The 23,323-nt window shown below is 58.4% G+C and overlaps 1 protein-coding gene across 5 annotated transcripts in view; it reads left to right on the plus strand.

Moving 5' to 3' along the window:
* Window positions 1-23,323, plus strand: part of COL13A1 (collagen type XIII alpha 1 chain) — a 141,252-nt gene that overhangs the window by 20,530 nt on the left and 97,399 nt on the right. For all 5 annotated transcript variants that reach the window (XM_062213967.1, XM_062213969.1, XM_062213971.1 and 2 more), the window contains exon 3: window positions 5,454-5,461. In XM_062213967.1, coding sequence (XP_062069951.1) covers window positions 5,454-5,461 — 8 coding nt within the window. The remainder of the gene's footprint in view (window positions 1-5,453; window positions 5,462-23,323) is intronic.

Below are 23,323 nucleotides of genomic sequence, written 5' to 3' on the forward strand. Positions count from 1 at the left end.
AGACTTGAGAAAAAAAGATCGCCTGTCTTCTGCCCATGTCCCACTGGCTGCAACCGAGGGCTCCAGGGAGGCCAGGCGACAGTTGTGGTGGGGCAGCCCTACTCCCAGATGGGACAGTCTCCCTGTGGGAAGTCAGGGAGCTGGGGAGCGGGGTGGGGGAGGAACAGGGAGCAGTCAGCACATGTGTCGCAGGCTGGCTGATGGACCATGAGCAACAGCTCTGAAGAGTGAGAAAACAGTGGGTATGTTTGGTTACAGCAGACAATTTTAAGGATTCTGGAGCACAGAGCAGTTGATGGGGAATGAGAGTGAAAAGAGACATAAAGATTGCACAGGGTCAGGTGGAGGAAGCGTTTTCATTCTGAGTGATTGATTGGTAATGACTGCCTGGGAGGGCTGTGCTGAGTACCCTGCTTCAGTGAAATGCAGTGATTGCTTAATAATGTCTGCAGTGAGTGCAGGAGTGGTGGACAGCAGCATCTTGTCTCTGTGTTATCCTCGCCAGATGTGATGTGGCATCAGGAAAAGTATGGGGAGCAGGGATGTGACTTGGTTCGATTTGTGTTCTGGAATAGTGGCTAACTGTGGTGCAGAGATTGTCTTGGAAGAGGGAGCAGCCCTTCCCAGCAATGGGAGTCTCTGCTCTTGTGGACAGAGCTCCATTTTCTCATGAGCTGCTGCACACGTTCAGGCTAGCACAGCCTCTGCAGCCTCGGCCACTTTCCATAGGCGGTGAGGGCTGCTGCCCACACACCCTGCACTCTTTCCCTTGGCCCAGCCTTGCCCTGTTTCCCGTGGCATCAAATTTTGGCCCCAACATCTTCATGCCATTTACATGGGCAGGGCCTGTGGCCAGTGCTTCAGACCCAAATTGGGCTCCTCCGGGCATCCTTGTGTTGTGAGCAGCGGTCAGTACAGAGGGCGCCCCAGGCAGACCACAGCTCCCCACCCCTCCTCTGTGGCCCTGCTCCTTATTGTCAGCCCAGCAAAGGCGGATTTCCGACCAGCGGGTCCCTTGGCGCTATTTTTGAACAGGACTGAGGAGCGAAGGTTATTTTAGGGAGATTTGACCTAAGGCAGCACCAGACCAGGTAGCTCAGAAGCCTTGCTTTGCACGCAGGTCATTCAGGGGTTCCTCCCGAATCATCCCTGGTTATTCCATCAAGCAGGTCCCCGAGGGCCGGCCCAGCAAAGGAGTTTTCTGTTTGATGGCTCTCGTCCCTGACGTCCTGAGTCTCCTTGTGCTATGGCGAGCAGCGGCTACACCTTCAGCTCTGTCAGCCTTGTCCACCGCTCCCCCAGCCCCTCCTGACTCTGCAGTCCTGTTCTGGAACCAGGCGTCCGGGACACCGAGAATCGGTCCCCCATCCCACAGCAGCAGCAGCAACGCCCCTTCCCTCACGCCCCACGCTCCGTCAGTGGCCGGGCCCTGCCAGTTCCACTGAGCTAACCAAACATGATCCGTGGCTTCCCAGCATTCACACGTCCCACCAGCCCCCAGGGATGAGCCTGATCCCACTGTCCTTGTTTGCTTTTGGCAAAGCCGGCTGCTCACTGGCCAGGCCCTGCGGCATCCTGGTTGCACACTTGGCTCACACTGGGCTGCTGTCTTGATCTGTTCCTACCTGATGAGCGTTGAGCCCTCCATCCTACCCCCCTCCCGGAGCCTCCTACATCAGGGCTGGAGCTCCTGCCACCCACCTTCCCCTGCCTTGGTTAACACGGGCCTGCTGGGCACTCAGTGGCTAATCCAGGCAGAGCCACCTGGGACAAGTGATTTGTCTTAAATCGAGAGGAGCAGGCCGCCCAGGCTGGGTGCACCTGCCAAGGCCTCGCCTTTTGACCATCAGATTTGGATTCTACAGGCCCTTGAGAGCAGGCCCCAGAATGAGATTCCAACACGGTGAGGGAGCCTTCCATGCCTGCATCCCAACCTCTCCCTGTGGACGTGTCACAGGCCACCCCTCCTCAAAGCGCACAGGACTGGGCCACGGTCTCTCCCCACACCTGGCCCCTTCCAACACTGCCTCCCTGTCAGCACCTCAGCCAGGTCCTGGGACTCAGCCTGACGCCACCTTCCCCTCCCAGAAGTCTGTCGATCGCTCTCTGTCAGGTTCCTCCAGCGGCCCCACCATCGCCCTCCCGCAGGCTACCGCTGTCCCTCACCTTGGTCACCACAGCAGCCTCTGAGCAGCCCCTCACCCAGAAGCCGGAAGTGTATCTTTAAACCACAGCCCTCATTCATGTCCTTAAGGTCAAAGCCCCGGCCCCTAGGGTGGCCTGTTGCCCCCCACCAGCCCCCCTCATCTCTGGCCTCCCTGACCCCGCAGGGCTGTGGGTGCAGGGAGCCCCGGCCACGCTGCAGCAGGGGTGCTGTGCTTAGGAATCAGAAAGCCCGTCAGTCAGGCTCGAACCTGTGCTGCAAACAGAGGCTCTGCCTGGGCTCGGTGCCCTATTTCAGGCAGCCTGCTTGCTCCAGAGAGTTAGCTGTTACCTTGGAGAAGGCCCCTGCCCTTAGGGAAGCCCACCCCCCACCCCGCACCCCACCCTGCCTGCTTCCCCCAAGGTGGGGGTCAGATAACTGGGGTGGGATAGGGTCCAAGCAGCCGGCAGCTGCCAGAGCCCAGGTGCTGCCCAGCTGGAAAGCGCCCCGCCAGCTGCCCCTGCCCGTGCCTCTCCCAAGCCGCAGCTCTGCCTTTTAGAGATGCCTGGGGAGTTCTCCCAAGTTAATTTCTTCCCCATTTCCTCCTGAAAGCCCTCCCAGACCCCCAGCCAATAATGTGTTTCTCCTAGATCGGCTCTGATAGTGCTGGGTGGTCGCTGAGATTTGTAGGGGGATTTAAAAAGGGAGGGAGGCAGGATGGAAGGTTCCAGAAAGGCTAGAAGAGGCCTGGGCTGGGAATGAATCCACGGCTCGGGGGACTCTGAGCAGGTTGCCCTGCTCGCTCAGTGGCCTTGCTCATGTGGAGGTGAACAACTTAGAGAAACAGTTTGACAGCATCTGGTGCTGTGACCGCTAAGGCTCCTGGGAGAGACATGCTCCCCGTGCACATGCATCCGTCTGTGCTGCTTGTACCAAGGACAAAGGGAAGGAGACATTTCCTGGCAGGAGCAGGGGCAGGGACGTGGCAGGGCCCTGGATTGTGCAACGGCTGTCATTACCTGCCAGGCACGTGAGCACATCAACCAGACCTCCCAGCCCAGCTGCCTGCCTGCCAGGATTTGCATTAGCAGGAAGCTGGAGTCTGGGGCCAAAGCTGGGTATTGAAGCCCAGCACTCCAATATGGGATGCACCTTAACCACTAGGCTGAACACCCGCTCTTAAACACCTGAGGGCCTGTGGAGGGGAGAAAAGCAGTGACAAGGGAAACTGTACAGTGTAATTTACTCATGCAAACTTAAACACAAAACAATATGTTGTTCAGGGAATATGTGGGACATCTTTCATAAGTTCATGGAAATGTACGTTATAAAAAAAGATGCATATGTTTCACAAATTTTTGCACTAAAATAAGCTTACCTTAAATTTTTTTAAATTTACTTTTTTTTTTTTTTTGACAGGCAGAGTGGACAGTGAGAGGAGAGAGAGACAGAGAGAAAGGTCTTCCTTTGCTGTTGGTTCACCCTCCAATGGCCGCCGCGGCTGGCGTGCTGCGGCCGGCACACCATGCTGACCCGAAGGCAGGAGCCAGGTGTTTCTCCTGGTCTCCCATGGGATGCAGGGCCCAAGCACTTGGGCCATCCTCCACTGCACTCCCGGGCCATAGCAGAGAGCTGGCCTGGAAGAGGGGCAACTGGGACAGAATCCAGCGCCCCAATCGGGACTAGAACTTGGTGTGCCGGCGCTGCTAGGCAGAGGATTAGCCTGTTGAGCCGCAGCGCCGGCCTCTTTTTTTTTTTTTTTTTTTTAAGATTTATTTTATTTATTTGAAAGACAGAGTTACAGAGAAGTAGAGACAGAGAGAGAAAGAGTTCTTTCATCTGCTGGTTCACTCCCCAGATAGTTGCAACAGCTGGGACTAAGTTGATCTGAAGTCAGGAGCTTCTCCTGGGTCACCCACTTGGGTGCAGGGGCTCAAGGATTTGGGCCATCCTCTGCTGCTTTCCCAGGCGCATCAGTAGGGAGCTGGATTGGAAGTGGAGCAGCCAAGACTCGAGCTGACACCCATTTGGGATGCAGGCACTGCAGGCTGGAGCTTTAACCTGCTGCACCATAGTGCCAGACCCACATACTGAGTTTTAAATGACTGTCATGATGATGATGATGATGATGGTGATGATGATAGTATGGGTGGGAAGGGATCCTGATGGTAGGGGGTCACCAGCAAAAGTTAGGCCCCTGCCTAGTTGTGTCAGTCCCGTGAGTGCCACCATTGTCACTGACTGTAGTGGAGAAATTGGGCTTGGGCTGCCCATGATGTCAGCCCACTCCTGCCTCCCTCTCTGTTCTGTGGGAGGCCAGGGTGTCTCCTTACATTCCAGATGCTTCTCTTTCTGTGACGTCACACTAGGCACTGCAAGAGACACGAAACAGGTGTGATGCATACCTGCTCCCCAGGACCAGACAGTGGCCACTGCTGTGGGGGAGGAGCCTCCAGCCTGAATCTCACCTCTCTGTGCCCAGCTCTCCAGCCTGGGAAAAGCCCCTCACCCTCTGAGTTAGTCTTTTACCTGTCAATAAGGATCGTAGGGGCTGTTGTGTGAGCTCCTGGTCATTCCTGGAGCTCTGTATAAGTGACCCATGGGAGGGGGAGGGCGGTGGGGTCTGCGCCCGTCCAGTTCCTCTGTAGAAGGCAGACTGCTGAGTGCCACCGGTGGGATTTGACAAGGGCTGCTGCAGCTGTGGCAGTGGAAGGATCTGTGTGACAAGAGCAGGTGCAGGCTGGCTCCTTGGGAGGGCGACTGGAGCTCACTGAGGGTCGAGGGCCTGGGGACATCACCCCCCCCCCCACCTGCTCCAGCCAGCCCCGGCGCAGAGGGAGCTGACCGTCAGCCTCTGTCAGTGCCCTGATGGGTGAGGGCTGCCCTTGGCTGGGCTAGGGGTGCCTGGGTTTCTGCAGGAATTTCATTGTCTATAGTACCTTCTGGAAGGTCAGAAGGTGGGCCCAGGACAGCTGTAGGGCTGGGTGGGCTCGCGTGGACAGCAGCGCCTGCCATGTGGCCCCTTTTCCCTCAGAGAGGAGAGAAGAAGGCTCGCCCACTCCCCTGAGAGTTCTGTGTGTTTGTGCTGCCGGTGCACCTGTCAGGAGGCAGAAGAGCTCAATGAACTCTACCTCCACCCCGGTACTGCAACTAGCACAGGCTGGCCAGGGACCAGCAGCCAGATCCCCGGGCTGGCCGTGCACTCCCGTGGCTCCAGGCTGGTTACGTGGGCAAGTGAGGCGCCGCCAGTGAGTCAAGCGCTGCTCCAGACCTGTGCTCAGTGCTGTGGGAAACCAGTGCATCAGACAAGGCCCTCCTGTCCAGGCTTCGGGGAGTGCTGGGCAGGAGCCTGGGCTCACGCTGGGGACACGTGAGAGAACTGGCTCCTCTTAAGGGAGGAATCCAGAAAGGCTTCATGGGGGTGGGCCTTTGGCCTTGTGGTTAAGACACCATTTGGGATGCTCATCCCATATCAAGTTCAAGTCTCATCTCCGCTCCTGATCCCAGCTTCCTGCGAATGCACACTCTGGGCGGCGGCAGGTGATGGCTCAGGTAGCTGGAACCCTGCCATCCCTGTGGAGACCTGGATGGAGTTCCTGGCTCCTGACACTGGCCATATCCAGCCTCTGCCATTGCAGGCATTTGGGGGATTGAACCAGCCAATGGGAGATCTCTCTCTCTCTTTCTCTCTCCCCTTCCCTCCCTCCCTCCCTCCCTCTCTCCCTGCTTCCCTCCTTGCTTTTCAAATAAACATAATTTCTGAAAAGATCTCTATGAAGGAAGTAGCATCTGAAGCAGGCTTTGAAAGGCAAGCAGTTTCAGTGAAAGAAAGTGTGGCCAAGGGCATTTTAGGACAAAGAAACGACTGCGTGGTGAAGGAGCCACCCCAAGGACGGCGGTTGTTCTTTCCCCCTCGCTGCAGGAAATGGGGGTTGATTTGGAATGGTTGTAGCAAGCCCACAGGGAGGGTGGAGTAAGCAATTAGACTGGACTGGACACTTGGGGGTCAGGGAGGCAGATCAGGGAGGGAGTTGGACCCCACCCTTTATGCGGTGGGTTTCTGAGAGGGCACGTGACAGGGTCCAGCTGTGCATGGCACAGTGTGGAGGGACGTGAGAGATGGGTGAGCCAGGAGGAGACCGAAGCAGCCCCACTCAGAGACGGCGTGGAGGGGCAGGGGAGGGACGACAGACGGTGCAGACGTACGATTGGCAAGTGCTGTCCACCTGTGTGGCAAGGGAGGTGTCAGGGCATTTGTGAGCCTGGGAGCCCAGCAACCCGCCCCAATCGGGGCATATATTTAACCAAGAGATGGCCTTGTACTTCATGCATTAAATATGGTACTGCTATATCCCGATCCCGCATGGCTGTGGTAGGGGCCTGTGGTTATCCTCATTTTGAAGAGAAAACTGAGGCTCTGAGACAGAACCAAGACTTAGCCCAAGTCTTTGAGGCCCTGGAGCAAGACAGGGAGGGGTGGGAGGAGGCTGCAGAGGAAGCATGCCGAGCTCTGTGTGGACAGGCTGGAGGTGAGGGCGTGGGGGTGCGTGGTGCCCCTGCCCATGCTGGTCCTGGGGTGAGAGTCAGCTGGGATCCTGTGGCCATCATGAGGTTTCCTGCCAGGGTCACCACATAGGATAGCCAGAGGACAGGGTCACATCTTGCTGGATAGCTGGCTGGAGGGTCCAGAGCCAGCCCCTGCCTCCTCACCACCCAGGACTCACAGCCAGCCCCTCCCAGGGCACTGGGGCCCAGCCCTGCAAAGGTGCCTTGGTATAGCCATGCCAGCTGCACCCTGGAAGGTCCCCAGAGCATCCCCTCCCCAGCCCAGTGATGCTAAAGGAATATGGTTGACATTGCAAAGAAAGGGACAGTGAACAGGACGGCAGTTTTAAGGCACCAGAAGGTGGGACACAGCCCTCAGGTCTCCTCCTAGAGCTACCAGCTGCCCCCAGTCCTTGTCGTAATGCGGCCAGCCTGTCATCCCCCACCCCAGCTACACCCTGGCCTTCAAGCCAACTTAGGTAGCCTCTGCTGGCAGCCAGTGTGGCCACCCTGTGCACGCTGCACCCTTTCTGCATCTCTCTGGGGTTATGACTCCAATTACCCCATTCTCCCAGTGAGGCCCCTGGGAGCTCAGAGTTCTTGACTCAAGGGTACAGGATTGGGAAGTGTCAGGGTCAGGACTGGAATCCAGCTCTGAGATTCCAGAAGGGAGCTGCCTCACAGTGGCCCGAGGGCCACCCTGCAGCCCGGTGGGAAAACTGAGGCCTGAGCAATGGCTGGGGGCTGGGAGGCAGCTGGGGGCCTGCGCTAATGACAGCGACAACAGGTGTGTCAAGTGCCGTCTCCGCCCTGGGCTCGTTTCATCTTCAGAATTACTTGTGTGGCAGGTGTTTCTGTCATCTCCATTCTACATGTGACAAGACTGAGGCCCAAAGAGGGTATGGAACACGGCCAAGGCCACAGAGCTAGCATGTCATGGTGCCAGAATTCCAACCCCCGAGGTCCGATTCTGGGAAAACCAGAGTGGCGTCAGAATGCAGGCACACTGTGCCTCAGTCTGTCTGTCTCTCTCTCTTGTCCAGCACAAGGCCCCATTCTCCATGATCCCAGCCCCTGTGAGGTCAGCCACGAGTCAGGCAGGTATGTGGGTCAAGAACCAAGGGTTGGGGCCAGTGATGTGGCACAGCCGATTAAGCTGCTGCCTATGACGCCGGCATCAGTTTGAGTCCCGGCTGCTCCACTTCCCATCCAGCTCCCTGCTAATGCACCTGCAAAGGCAGCAGATGATGGCCCAAGTCCTTGGATGGAGTTCCAGACTCCTGGCTTTTTTCGGTCATTTGAGGAGTGAACCAGTGAATGGAAGACTCTCTCTTCTCTCTCTCTTTCTCTCTCTCCTTCTCTCTCTCCCTCCGTGCCTTCCTCCTACTCCTGTAATTCTTTCAAATAAAAAAGTTATTTAAAAAAAAAGAGAACCGAGTGTTGACAGAGACCCTGGGCCTAAAACGCCTGATCCAGGGGTGAGAAGGGACCCCACAGCTCTGCTGACTCAGCTCCCCGATGAGAAGCAGGAGAAGCTCCTCCTTAGCAGGGAGCTGGCTCTGTGGTGGTGGTGGTGGTGGGGCACACAGGCTGAGAGGGGGAGGGGCAGGCAGGGAAGGGAGGGTAGGAAGGAGGAGGGGTCAGTGCCCACAGGTGGAGTGCCTGCCCCTTCTTTCCTGCTCCCTGTGCACCCTGGCTCACAGCCTGATGCGTCCTCTAGGCCCTGCTGCCTATGTCCCCTGTCTGCCTGAGTGTGGCAGGTGCACCGGGCAGGGGTTGTGCAAAGGTCTCCAGGGGGCAGCTGTGGTTAAGGAGCAGAGATAGCCAAGGCTGAAGCCTGCGGCAGGCTGACTCCTCAGCCGCCCGCAGACCTTGGGGAGCCTGAAGCCGGGAGTAAGGCTGGGGGTTAGCAGGTCCTGTTGGCCACTCTAAACCCAGCTGGGGAGGAAATGCGGTGAGTGGGTCTGGCACGAAGCTATAAGCTAATGCCCAGCAGGCAGTGGGTGTCTGGGGCATGCCAGCTGTACACATAGCTATGTGAGCTGTCACGGGGGGGTGGGGGGGGAGGGCAGCTGAGGGGGTGGGGATGCAGGGCGAATCCCAGACCTCGTGGGGGCAGCACGGATGGGTAGATGGGCTATGTGCTGCCCAGGCCCGCTGCGTGTGGGCATGCAGGGGCTTCCTGGCCGCACCACCAGGCTCCAGGGCACCCTGGGTGCAGGGGGCTGTCTGGGCCTTGCCTGTCTTCTTCCTTGTCCTTTAGACTTAGAACTTGGATGTGAATCCCTCCCCAGGAGCAGGTCTCCTTCCCTCCTGGACCCCGTCACCTGGCTGGGAAGCATCGGTGGGTGTGTGATGCTCTGTTCTTACCTCGAAGAGCAGGGACACGTAGCCGGTCCCTGACTCAGCCTGCACGTGGGCTGACTCTGAGAGAAAACGCTGCAAGTCTCAGAGTCCCCTCCTCGCTAATCAGTTATTTCCAAGTCCGGTGCTCCTTTGTCCTGGAAGTGCATCGGTCTGGATAACCGAGCGCCCTTTCTGGTTAATTGAGGTTGGCGTTCAGCACACACTCAGCCCGCCGCATCCACGGGGGCCACGCCTCTGGACTCCACCACCTCAGATGGAAAATATCTCAAAGCAAACTCGCACCTGCACTGACCATGCACAGACTTTTTTCCTCGTCTTTATTCCCTGAACAACAGAGGGTAAAAGCATTTACATAGCATTCCCATGTCACTATTGTAAGTCACCCAGAGAAGCCTAAAGGTAGGCAGGACTTTGTCAATGTCATGCAAATGCCACGTTGGTCTGTACATGGAACTTGGGCATCCAGGACTCTGATGGCCACAGGGCGTCCTGGGCAGGCCCCTCACACACCAAGGCACCCTTGTCCCTCATTTTTTGCAGATACTTTTTGCTTTCTGCCCCCCACCCCACCCCTTTCCTTTCTTCTCCACCAAATGTGAATAAAAGAGAGAGAACTTGACCTTGGAAAAATCTATTCAGCTCTAGGAGAGTCCAGCTTCCTGACCTGATAGAATAGGGGCACCTGCCAGCTGTACCCCAGCTTGGCTGGAGGAGGAGGAGGAGGGGGTTCCCCAAGTGTTGCATGAAAAGAAGAAGGGTCTTTGCATTGTGGAGTGACGCTAGCTTCATTCTGGCTCCCAGCAACCCCTCCAGCCAGATTCAGAGGAGTCTCTGCCCCCTACATCCTGCAGGGCCCTGTAGGGCAGCACCACCTTCTCACAGCTACAGAACCCAGACTCGCGGCCCTGAACAGATGTCTGGGGCCCTCTCAGGCAGGGCTGGGTGGCAGCAAACCCTTGCTTTGCAAGAGACCTTACATGAAGTCCACATACGCTGCTTGTCCATGTGAGAGCAGAGCCCGTGCATTTGAGCCTGGGGAGGAGGTGGGGTATATGGGTGCCCAGGGTGTGTCCCACCGGTGACCCCCTCCAGGCACCTCTGGAGATCCCCGGAGCTCTGTCGGCACAAAGTCAGACCCACTGACATTGTCCGACCCCTCACTTTGCGGCTGGGGCCAATGGGTCCCGAGAGGGAAAAGGGAACTTGCCAATTGGGCAAGAAATGGCCACAGAGGAACACGTGGGGCTCTTCCTGTCATGTCTTGTCCCCCAGGTGGGTCCCCAGAGCCACCACCAGGGGCACAGGGAGGGCAGGAGTTTGATGGAAACTGAGGCATGGTGGACAGGAGTGAGAAGGCCGAGGGGCCAGGCTCAGCCAGCACCGCAGGCTCCCGCGCCTCTCGACGCCAAGGGCGCCGGCCAAGCCGGTGTCTGGTTCCAGATCCATGTGTGCATCAGACAGCCCTGCTTCCTCACAGGCGACACCTCTGCTGCTCACGGAAACACAGAGAGATGCTGCCTGCCGCATCCCCGAAGCCGATTGGTCCCCGAGGCCACCGCCCACCCAGGCTGTTCCTAGGGGCCTTGCCCTAACCCCCTCTCTTTGCCTCTGCTGACTTGGCCTTGGCTTTTGCTCAGTCCCCGCTGCCCATCCCCCTTAGGGCAGGAGGATCGTGTTTCCGTAGAAGGACACACTCCAAGATTGTGCCAAAAACAACCTGACTTCATTCATTAAACACACGGGGAAGGAAGCAGATTTTACCAGAGGAAGCTCGGGCTGGGGCCGACTTCTGCTCGTCCCAGCAGTGCTGCTGTGGGGCTGCCCAGCCTCAGGTCCGCTGGGACGTTTGTGTGGCTGTCTGGAAGTGCCCGGATCTCCCAGGCCTTCTCGGTTCCCACGCGACCATGGTCTTGGTTATCTGGCCATGCAGCCACCCTGGATGCTTCCCCCACGGCCCCCTGGGCAGGGCAGGATCTGGTCCTGCTACAGGGGCACCCAGGCAGCCCCCTTCCTTACGCTGTAGTGGCTACACTCTGCTGTCTCCTCTGCCCAACGCAGGCCAGAGCTGGACAGGCCTAGGAAGGATTGAGTGGGAACCTGGGCTTTGCTAACAGACTCTGATGCTCAGAGCAGGTCAGGGGCTCCTTCAGCATCACCCCGCCCCTCCTGGAAACGCCCGGACCCGTGAGTGGCAGCATTGTTTGCTGGTTCAGTTCCGGGGTCTAACTGTGACTTAAGTCTTCAGAGCCTCAGCTTTCTCACCTGTGAAATGGGGGTAGTAACGACATCCACCTCACTGCTCTGTCATGGAGATTACATAAAGCTCGCGGCCCAGTACCCGGCACCTGAGAGGCATCTCATCAATGGCTTAGGGTCACTGTTGTCCAGCGCTCCTGAGCCCCAGCCCTGTCCTCTTGGGCTCACCCCCATTGTCCCTCCTATGGAGCCCTTGAAGTCCCACTGCCCTGGGGTCCAGGCTCGGGAGTCTGCAGGTCCAGGCCCTGTCCGCCGGCTGCAGCAAATACAGCTGTGTGAACGGAGCCCCCCTGCTGTGTACAGAGCTCCAGCGCCCGGCTGCACCCAGGCCTTGCCGAGGGCTTCACACCCTCTCTGGGGGGTGAGAGGGGGAGCCCCGACTCCCTGGGCTCAGCTCCTGCACCCACAAAACGGGCCTGTGCCAGGTGCCCAGGGCAGCTGGGGTAGGCCAGTGAGCTCCCACGGCTGAAGTGCTTTTATAAGCCCTAAGTGGCTGAGACTCTCTGCAAATGTGCCAGTTGTTATTTGCGTGTTTACACGATGATGGACAAGACCCGAGCCTGCCTTCTCCAAGCCCAACCCCTGACTGGGTCTCCCAGCAGTGGCCACAGGAAATATTTCACCAATTAGATCCTGCAGTGCGTACATGCCAGCCGCGGCGCGTGGAGAATGTGACGGTCACAGAAGCCGCCGGGGCAGGTGACTCCGCTCATTCATTGGACAAATATTTACTGAGCGCCTGCCATGAACACCCACAGAGCACTAGGGATATAAGGGTCAGCATGACGGACAGGACTCGCACCCAGGGACTTCCTGTCTCGTGGGACAGACAGAACAGGCATGTGAGGAGAGAAAGGGGAAAACATCCATTGAGTGCTATGCAGAAACAATCAGGAAGACTCAACCCCCACCCCCCCACACCCCAGTGTATTGAGGTGTGATTGACAAATAAAGCTTGGGGCAGGAGGCAGAGGCATCTGTGTGTGACAGGGACACAGAGTTAACCACAAATCTGAACATGGAAGGAGCTTGGACGGACCCTGGCCTAGGATGGAGCACTGTGAAGGTGCCTGTGAAATAAGTCAGAAAAGTAAATCAGAGGCTGGGGGTGAGCTTTCTGCACAGCAGCAGGAGCGTGTGCAAAGGTCCTGGGGTAGGAATGAGCTTGCTGTGCCCGAAGAAGAGCAGTACGGATGGAGTGGTCCGGAGAAGTGAGCAAGAAGGAAAGTATGGAAAGAGAGCGAGTTCAGAGTCCATGGACCAGCCCGGTGGCCCCTGGGGGGACTCTGGCCTGTGTGGTTTGTGAGTTTCACCCTTATGTTTTATGTTCCTTTGGTGCAATGAAGGTGCAGGGAGAGAGAAGCCCGTTGTGGGAGTGCAGAGGGGAGGCCATGGTGACAGAGGAGGTGGGAAGCGTGGACAGAGGTGACCACGGGCAGGACTGCGAGAGAATGGGCTCACCCATGTGCTGGGCAGGAGCAGGTGTCCTGAAGGGGCAGGGGCAGGAGAAGAGGCTGGAGGCACTCGGGGGCACTGAAGGAACCTGGTCACGCGAGGGTCCCCCGGCTCCATGTCCCCAGCAGTGGCATCTGCTTGTAGCAGCACCTGGAGCCACCTGCAGCTCCTGGGCTTGTGCTTGGATAGGGCAGGGGCGGGGCAGGAGAGACGGCGTCCAGCGCTGGCCCGAGCTGCCCTCCCCTCCTCCCACCCGGCAGCATTTCCTTGCTCACTGAATCCCCAGCTCCCAGGACGATGGCGCCCCTTTGAAACTCGAGTGAGGTGAGTTCAGGACAGAGTCCAGAACGTGTCTCCTGACCTCCAGGGACTTGTTATGCTGAGAGATGGCCCCTAAGGGATCTGGAGAAAAGGACAAAATGAGGGGTCCCAAATGGCCCCCGAGAGGGAAGTGGGGGCCTACGTGACCTTCAGGTTGAGGTCGGGGAGGAAACACAGCATGGGGGGGGGGGGGCTTGTGCTGGCGCCCCACCAGCCCAGCAATCACACGGCCCCGGCGCCAGCGCTGGAAGGGGCCCCGCACTCTGCCCTGTGCACTCCTCTCCTGTTACGGTCAGGACGCCCCTCTGCCTGACACACCACAGTGGGGCCAGCGCCTTCACCATCACGCCCAGGCTGGCCCCGTCTGGCCCCAGCAGCAGCACGGCCGTGGCAGAGCTGCCGGAGCCAGGGCGCTATCTCGGGGCCAGGGCTGGGCCTCTGCTGTGCCCCTCGCAGGAGCGCCCTTTCCCGGCCTCTGCCTATTAACCCGCACGGGCCCTTCTGACGTGGCCCTGGGTGTGACCTGCTCCGTGGTCCTTCCTGTTCCTGACCTCTTCCCATTTCCCCGGCTGGGGCTTATGTACCATTGCGAGAAGCCTCCCCAGAGCCCCTCTCTGGCTGTGACACTCTGTGTCCCCTCCACACAGTGGGCACCGCGTGTCCCCAGCACCTGGCAGGCATCGACCTGGCGAGGCTTCCGGCTCAGAGCATGGAACGGCCTCAACAAAGTCCCATTCATGCACTCAGGAGCCAGCACTGAGCACCACACTCTATGCCAGGCCTTTGCTGGGTGCTGGGGACCCAGTGGGGAGCAAAACTTGAGCCCTGCCCTGTGGACCTTACAGGTCAGTGAGGGAAGCACGAGGATGACAGCCCCACTGCAAGGAGGTGCAGGGGTCCATGAGAAGTGAGGAGAGGTCCAGGAAGGCTTCAGTGAGGACGTGATCTCTGAGCAGAAATCTAGCAGGGGAGTAGGAATTGATTAGGCAAAAAAGGAGGGGGCAGGGCCTTGTAGGAAGAGGGTGCAGCCTGCGCAAAGAGCCGGGGGCAGGAGGGGGCAGGGGGAGAATGAGGAAGGGAAGAAGGAGCAGCAGGGAACTTGGGAGCAGGGTGGTGCCAGGCGAGGCTCCGGAGGCTGGCAGGACCTGCAGCGGGCCGGGCCTAATGGACCAGGTGCGGTTTTGACCTGTATCCTAAGAGCAATGGGGAGCCACTGCAGAGCATGGAGCAGAGCCGTGACCTGCTCACGCTGGGATCGTGAAAGCCCAGCCTGGCTTCTGTAGACAGCAGGGGCCAGAACCCAGGGGTCCTGGCACTCAGCCAGACGTGATGTCCCTGTTCTGCGGTTCTACCCCAGGTCGCTTGGTGCAGACAGACATACCCAGGGAGGCCATCATCTACCCTGCACCCTTGTCCCTGGCAGCCAGGACAGGCTCACCACAGTACCCACTGGGCAAGGGCTGCGTCCCTCAGGGTTTGCTCCTCTGGGTAGCAGGAAGCCTAGCTCCCTGCCTAGCCTGCGGGGTCCTGTGTGTGAGGGTTTCAGGCAGGAAGGAGCTGGTAGGAGCTCGGGTAACGGCGTGGCACCGGGGCGTGGGAGGTGGTGCCAGAGCCGAGCCAGGTGGGGCTCCCTCCCAGCTGCCCGGGCCGCAGAAGCACAGCAGGAGTCAGGTGTTGATGTTCCCCACCTGCTGAACCCGTGACCCGTGGTCTCCTGCAAAGAAACCGTGGCTCTCAGGGTGCAGGTCAGGTCCTCCCGTGCCCACTGTCACAACAGGAAAGGGAGCCACATCCCGCGGCTGAGGGGCCCAAAGATTCAGCTACCCAGGGAAGGCCACCAGCCCGTTCTGTGGCTGCTGTGACCATGTTCATCTCCAAGCCCGCACCAATCTAGGAGTGAGAAAAGGAGAATTCAAGTCCAAAGTCTGGGTCTCAAAGCCAGGCAACCCTGGGTTCAAGTGCAGACTCTTGATCAAGTTGCTTAACCTCCTGGGTCTTTTCTCGTCTACACTACAGTGTCCATTAAGACTGCACTGACTTGTATTTAAATGAGTTCCAATGCAGTGAAGTTGAGGACATGTTCCTCACTTGCACCAGTCGCATTTCAAGGGCTCCTTTGGCAGGGCACAGCCTGTCAGATCACTTTTTTTTTTTCTTTTTTTTAATGAAATGAAGTGGAAAGCATCAAGTGCATTGCATGGGGTAAGGGACCTCTTGCTCCATAAAGTGTTTCGTTTCGGTGGGTGTGTTCTAGTTTGTGGTTTTCTTCCTCTATCTATTTATTAGGGGTAGAGAGGCTGGGGCTGATGTGGTGTAGTGGGTAAAGCTGCTGCCTGTGACGCTGGCCTTCCACGTCGGCATGAGTTCTAGTCCTGGCTGCTTCACTTCTGATTCAGTTTCCTGCTAATGCGCCTGGGAAGGCTGCCAAGGATGGCCCAAGTCCTTGGGCCCCTGCACCTGCATGGCAGACCTGGAGGGGGCTCCTGGCTCCTGGCTTCAGATCAGCTTAGCTTTGGCCGTTGCAACCATTTTGGGAGTGAACCAGCATCTGGAAGATCTCTCTCTTTCTATCTTTGCTACTCTCTCTCTATAACTTTGCCTTTTGAATAAGTAAAATGAATCTTAAAAAAAAAGAAGAGAGGGAGAGACAAAGAGACAGACAGAGAGCTCCCACCTGCTGGCTCACTCCCCAGATGGCTGAAACAGCCAGTGCTGGGCCAGGTCGGCCAGTAGCTCCATCTGTGTCTCCCACATGGATGGTACTTGAGCTGTCATCTGCTGTCTCCTGGGGCCACACGAGTAGGGGCTGGAGCTGGGAGTGGACTAGGACTGGAACCCGGGACTCCAGTGTGGGATGTGGGCCTCTTAGCTGCTGTACCAAGTACCTGTCCCGTGATTGTCTTATGTACGTCAGTCAAGAGCTTGACAGCCACACACTTGGCTTCTGCCACCTCCTGCCTCCCAGATCTCTGTCTCCAGCCATTTTTCTTCCCCGCATGCTGGGTATTTATGTGTTGCTGTCCACTGCCCATCTCCACTAGGACGGCCCCCAGGGAGCTCCAAGTCTCCCCAGAACCCACCCATTCTCCAGGACTCCCCGCCCCAGAGAGAACCACTGCCCTTCACCAAACCTGGAGTCCTGGGAGCCACGCTGGCTGCACACACACACACACACACCCCACCCTCGCTCCGCAGTCCACCAAGTGCTCTGTCTCGTGGACCCAGGTCTGCCCCTCCTCGGCCCCGCCACCCCGGGCAGCCCTCCCTGGGACTCTTGCTGCAGCCTCCTGACGAGTGCCCCCACCTCCATTCCCATCCCCTCCACCTGGTCTGCACGTCGCAGACCCAGCTGAGCCCTCCCGTGGGGTGTCCCACCCCAGGCCATCTCACTTAGCCACATCTTCTCTGCACCCCTGCCACCTCCCCTCCCCAACCCCCAGCCTAGGGGAGCGCCCCCTGCCCCCTACACCATCCCTACAAGCCTTTGTGCCGTTCTCTCCATCTCAGTCTGTCTCTGAGTCAATTCCAACATCCACCTGCTCTGCTTAAAAATGCAGATGTGCAGGCCTCAGGCCAGACCCAGGGTGCTGGGATCTCCAAGGTTGTGGCCTAGAAGCCTGCATTCAGATCAGCAGGCCAGGTCAGCCTTTCCCCATGGAGTCTGGAAAGCCACTGTCCTATACACAGTATTTCCAAGGGATGGTGGAACACGGACTCCAAAGACGTTTGTTCTGTTGCGAAAGAAGTTGGAAATGCAGGCATATTTTTTCGTAATACAGAACTTCCCATGAGCTTCTTGTGTACGTTTCGTTTGGGTGTATCTTCATTCTCATCTCTCTCTTCCCCTCAAGACAGGGAGCTCCCTGGGCTCCAGGGGCTGGGCAGGAAGGCACAGTGCCGTGTTCTCCCGGCGCAAGACCTGGCCCCGACCCGGCTCCCGCGCCCTCCCTCCTTCCAGCCCACGCCGGAAATAACCTTTCAGGAAGGCTTTGCCAGTGGTTTGTGATCTCTGGGGGGCCCTGCGCAGGAACCTAGAGGAAAAGCAGCCCCACCCTTGGTGACGAGGGAGGCTGGGCGAGGAGGGGTCTGGTTCTGGTGGGGTGAGGGGAGAGCGGCCCTGGTGCCTGGTCAACAGGAAGGGCCTCCTTCCTCCAGGGTCACTTTTCAGCTCAGCTGCTTCGGACAGAACCTGAGCTGGGGCTAGGGCGGTGGGGGAGGGGCGGTGACAGACAGACTGGCCGATGGAGAGGCCCGCGCTGGGACGGGGGACTGCCCAGCAGGCCTGCCCGACTCCCACACAGCCCCAGTGCCCACGGAAGGCCCGTGGGGGAGCAGGCAGGCTGGGAGCACCCTCCTGCTCCCCTCCCCCAGCCCCTGCCTCCTCTCCCTGCTCTCTCCAAGCTTGAGGACATTCAATCCTCTCTTTGATGGACAGCCAAGAAAAGACTTCTTCCACATCCTAAATTTGTTAGCACCAGCTAATCGTCTTAACCTTCCTCCCGCCTGCACCCAACCAGGGCCTCCTTAAAGACACAGGGTGCTTTTTTGACTCTCAGCAGGGAGCCCTAGGAAGAACCAGATTCCTGCCAGGAGAGAACAGGGAACCCTCGGAGGCAGTGGTTGCTGGGGAGAGCTGGTCTGCAGGCCCTGGGGTGGGGAGGTGGCAGCCGCAGCCTGGATGCTGGGACCCTTGCCCCATGCACTTTCTGCCATTGGCTGAGGCTTCCCGGCAGGAGCTGCAGCTGTCACCAGGGACACACCCCCAAGGTGCTGCCCGGAAACTGACTCGGGGCCAGATCTCAGGTGGGGAGCAGCAGACGGGCCGCATTCCCCATTCCCCCTCGCTCCCTCTTGACCCCCTCCCGTTTTCTCTTCTTCCCTGTCATCCCTTCTGGCCTCCTGCTTCCCTTGCTCCTCATCGCTGCCGCCCTCCACGAATGCTTCACACTGTGTCTGGGGCCTGCCTCCAGTTCCTTCCTGTCCCCACTTACCAGATGAGAAAACTGAGGCTCAGAGTGTCTGTGTCTATAAGGCCATCCCGCGGGAGTCAGGGCTGGGATCTGGACACCTGCGAACATCCTGTCTCCCAGACACACACTTCGACTGCTCACAAGTGTACACGCACAGGTGCCGGTGACTCACTGCATGTGTAAACAAGGTTGCCCTGTGCAGGTGCGGTCAGCACCACGCACGTAATAGGGATTCACCGCCTACGTGCCCCTTCCTCCGTCTGTTCCCCTCATTTTTGGCTCTGCCTTCCCTCCCCTCTCCTCTCCCTGCTTACAACACAGGTGAGAAGAGCCAGGACAGCGGAGAATGTGCTGTGGCCTGCAGACCTTGTCCTGGCCACAGGCCCCCCCAATAAATAATGGGGTGTATACATAAGTCTCCAGCTCTGCAGCTTCTCAGCTGGGGAGGACAGGCCCTTGCTGGCCAAGGGATTAGGAGCCCTGGGAGGAGGGACAGGGGCCTCTCGCCAAGGCAGCGGGGGAGGGACTCTCTCTCTCTCTCTCTCTCTCTCTCTCTCCTCCCCATCTGTGACCCATAAACGCGTGGCAGGCCCTGCAGAATCAGCCAAGAACCCTACAGCAAGTTCATTAGGCTCTCGCCATCAAGGTCCTCAGCGGGGGTGGGACTGGCCCACTTGTCCCTGTCCCTGCAGAGAGCTGGATCCTGGCCCAAAAGACCGAGAGACCTCCCGAGACCCAGTGTGCCCAGAACACAGGCAGGAAACACAGCCCTTGGCGCCCCGGCCCCACCCTCCTCTCTCTCCCGCTTCCCCGGCTCCCTAGCTGGGCACTGTCTGGCCACATGGAGTCTCAGGTCATTTGCTCACAGCGGTGGGGAAGCCGCGGGGACGGCAGAGACAGAGGGCCTCTGGGGAGAGGCCGGGCTAGTGAGGAGATGATGGCCACGGGGGTGTCACAATGCAATCCAGCCCAGGTCTGACAATGTGCGAGCAAGCTGTGGGCCCGAAGCGAATTAGAGTCACCCCGCAGCAAACATCCTAAACCCACAGGCCGGCGGAGCAATAAGCAAAGCTGCCGGTAACTGAGCTGCTATTGAGGACTACATAGCACACACAAACACCCCATACATACATCACACACACACACACCCATACATCACACATACACACCACACACACCCCCCACACCACACACACATACCCCACACAAACCCACCACACATAGACACACACCACACCCCACATACACCACACACACCCCCACACACACACCACACACCACATACACACACCCCACACATTCCCCCCACACACCACATACACACACCACACACACACACACACCACACACACCCCCCACACCACACACACATACCCCACACAAACCCACCACACACAGACACACACCACACACCACATACACATCACACACCACATATACACACACCCCACACACCATGTACACACCCCCCCCACACACACACCACACACACACCCCACACATACCCCACACACACCACATACACACACCACACACATACACACACCATACACACTCCACCCACACCCCCCACACCATACACACATACCCCACACAAACCCACCACACACACCCACCACACACAGACACACACCACACACCACATACACATCACACACAACACATACACCACACACACACCCACACACACACCATACACCACATACACACACACCACACACACCCCACACACCCCACACACCACATACACATACCCCACACAAACCCACCACACACAGACACACACCACACCACATACACATCACACACCACACTTACACCACACACACATACCCACACACACACCCCACACACCATATACACACCCCCCCACACACACATACCCCACACACACCACACACACCACATACACACACCACACACACACACCACACACAGACACACACCACACACCACACACACCCCACACACCACACACACCCCACACATACCCCACACACACCCACCACACAAACCCACTACACACACACCCACCACACACAGACACACACCCCACACCACACACATACACACACCCCACACACACCCACCACACACACACACCCCACACCACACACATACACACACCCCACACACACACCACATACCACATACACACACCGCACACACACACACCATACACACACACACAAGCCTGTTTCAGCCTCAAGGCAACCTTGCAAACTATTGCAACTCCCATTTTATAAATCGGGAGACCGAGGCCCAGAGAAGTGGAGGGAGACTTGCCCAGGCCTCCGGTGCTGCCCAGAGAGGCTGGGACTTGAATCCAGGGCTATTTGCCTCGGGGGCTCCATGCATGAGGACGCCCTGAGCAAGCCTCTGAAGGGCAGGAAGGCTCAGAGCCACCCCACCCCCTGCCCTGGCACCCACCTGTCTTCCCCACCCAGGCCTCTGCGGGGGCTTTCTGGAGGCAAATGGACCAGAAAGGAGCCCCCATGGCACAAGAAAGCAAGATAACGAGCATCCCCCAGAGAAGGAAAGACTGGCACGAGGGGACAGGTGAGGGCCCACACCACCCCCTGTCTCCCACAGCTTCTGGGTTCCCACACGCGTCCCCGGCGACCGAGCCCGAGCGTGGAGCTGGAGAGCCCGTGCGGCGTTCTCGTAACAGTTCAGCAGAGAGAAGTTGCACACATCCTTTGCTCACACGCCGTAGGATGCTCTAAGCCTCTTAAATCACAGGGCTGACAAAGACCAGATTTCTGACCGCACGCGGATGGAAGGTCACTTCCAGGTCTCGCCGCTCATCTCCTGTCCTGTCAGAGAGAAGGAACTTCCGTTTCCTTCAATGCCTCTCGCGCTTCCTCCAGGCCAGGGCTGGGGGCTGGCGTGGACCCTCAGTTGCGCGGCCTGGCGCAGGTGGCGGGGGCCTCGGGCAGCCGTCCCTGCTACCCCGTCATGGCAGCCCGCAGTGGCCAGTGGCCCTGGAAGCCCTGTTGCTCCCTCTTTGTGGTAGGATTATTGTGGCGGGGTTGTCACCCCTCCCAATGTCATTCATTTTTAATAAAACGAGAGGACATGGTTTCTCTTCGGCCCACATATCCTTCTCGTCTCGGCCCAGCCTGCCTCCCGCTGCCCAGTTCTGCCTGTCCCAGGGGCCTTAGCGATGCCAAGCAGGAGCTGGGGAGCCTCAACCTGCCCCAGGGCGAATGGCGGCTGTGTTCCCCCAGGGACTCCTTTGTGGGTGCTTTTTCCCACGTGCTGCAGTCACAATGTCCCTGGCCTCCTTCCAGGCCTCCTGGGTGCCTTCAGCTTCCTGGAATTGTCCCCGCGGCCAGCTCCTGGGTGAGGTCAGAGGTCAGGAGGGTAGGCTGGGTTGACAGGGCCTGGGCTCCACTGAATGACTGATTAGCCACTGAGCTCAGTAGGGGCTGTTACCACATCAAAGCATTATCTGCAGGCCCAGGGTGGGGGTTGGGGGCTACTGGAACAGACAACAGTTGGAAGCTGGAGCTGAGCTGTTAAACTCCCCACTGGGTGAGGTGGAGAGGACAGAGGGGCCCTTTGCGTTGGGTCTTGACTACAGCCAGATCTGGTGTCCTTGGTCCTTAAAGTGGACGTGGCGTGGACTCAGGAGCTCCATGAGGCTGGCACCCTGAGGGAGTTCAGGCGGCACAGTGCTGTATGGCGCAAGGCAGCAGGATCCTGGAGCCCGCAGATCTGCGTGCCAGTCCCACTTCCGGCTTCCAGGAGCTGTGGGACACTGCGCTCTCTCAAGGCCTCGGCTTGGGAACACGTGTGTCACCTGCCTGTCACAGGGTGACACCCAGGAAATGTACTTTCTCTCTCCACAGGGCACAGCCCGTGGGGAGCTTTGGGGGCTGCTCACCGAGGCCCACCCTGGCATTTGAAAGAAGCTGCCCTCTTAGGGGTGTCTGCCAATCCGCCCAGGGCTGGCTTACCTAGGGCTGCCATCAGGGTGACTGCTCCATGCCCGACTCCTCTTCTGTCCCTTCCAGACGGGCAAAAGGCCAGGGAGGGCTCCTTGTGATGCCGAGAGGGCCCAGGCCGAGAGGCTGCCCTGGGAAGCCGACCTTGAAGTGGACCCTAGCTACGGAGCTTTTGAAAGGGCAGAGTTCATTTTCTTCTTGTTGCTGTAACAAAAATACCCTAGGCAGCTACATTTATAAAGAAAAAAGGTTTATTTACCAACAGTCTTGGGGGTTCAAGCCCAAGGTCAAGTGGCCCTATTGGTTGGGTACCTGGGGGGGGGGGTACTGGAGGGCAATGGCAGAGCATTTGGTGAGTGCTGGGCCCTAGCTCAGATGTTGACACCTGCTCCCTTGGGAGTGAGGCCTGCCTTCGGATAGCACCCCCACCCCTTGTGACCCAGGGCCTCCCAGGAGGCCCCACCTCCAGTCGCCATATCCCTAGGACCACTAACGCACAATGTTGAGAACCAGATCACGGCCCCGAGGGGCACAAGGGGGCCAGGCCACAAGGTGGGCCGTTGGCCAAGGCGGCATTCTCAGTACCAGAGGAGCAAGCCCTTCACCTGCGGAGGGGAATCTGGCACAAAGTTGTCTAGAAGAGCCGGAACCTGGGAGAGTGAGTGACTTTGGGACCGGGGCACCGTCTTAGCTTCCACTAAGGAGAATACCACAGCCCTGGAAGTCTCTGCGGCGTTCCGGGGTACTCAGGACGTGCAGGTTTGGGGAGTGAGGGGGACTATTTGCTCCTGTTTGGCTCTGACTTGTAAAGACCTCTCAGGCTCAGAGAAGTACAAGAATCAAACAGGGAGCTCCGCCTTCGTCCTTCGACCACAGTGATTCTGCCGCAGGCTGGGCCCCCCAAAAGCTTCCCAGGGCGCTTAGGAAAGACACCAGGCTCTTTGCTCGGGCCCTCGCGAGCCCTTGAGCTCTGCCCCCTGCCTGCTTTCCTGCTTCATCTCATGTCAACCTCTTCTCTCCCCTGACTCCAAGAAGGGCTTTCTCCATTGATGAGACTATCGCATGTCTGCGCTGTCCACCATGATAGCCTCCACCCCCCTGTGGATACTGGACACTGGAAACGTGGGTGACGAGAATGGGGAACTGAATGACATTCTTAATTCCAGTTGAGATTGCTTTAGATGTAAAAGGCCACGGGCAGCTGGCAGCTCCCTGCTCTGTTAGACATCACAGCCCCAGCTGCGGAGTCCTATGTTCCTGTTTCGTAGACACCCAAGCCGGTTCCCACTTCCGGGCCTTTGCACCTGCTGCTGCTT

Source organism: Lepus europaeus, chromosome 17 (assembly GCF_033115175.1).
Source record: "Lepus europaeus isolate LE1 chromosome 17, mLepTim1.pri, whole genome shotgun sequence".
In the NCBI taxonomy this organism is placed as follows: Eukaryota; Metazoa; Chordata; class Mammalia; order Lagomorpha; family Leporidae; genus Lepus; species Lepus europaeus.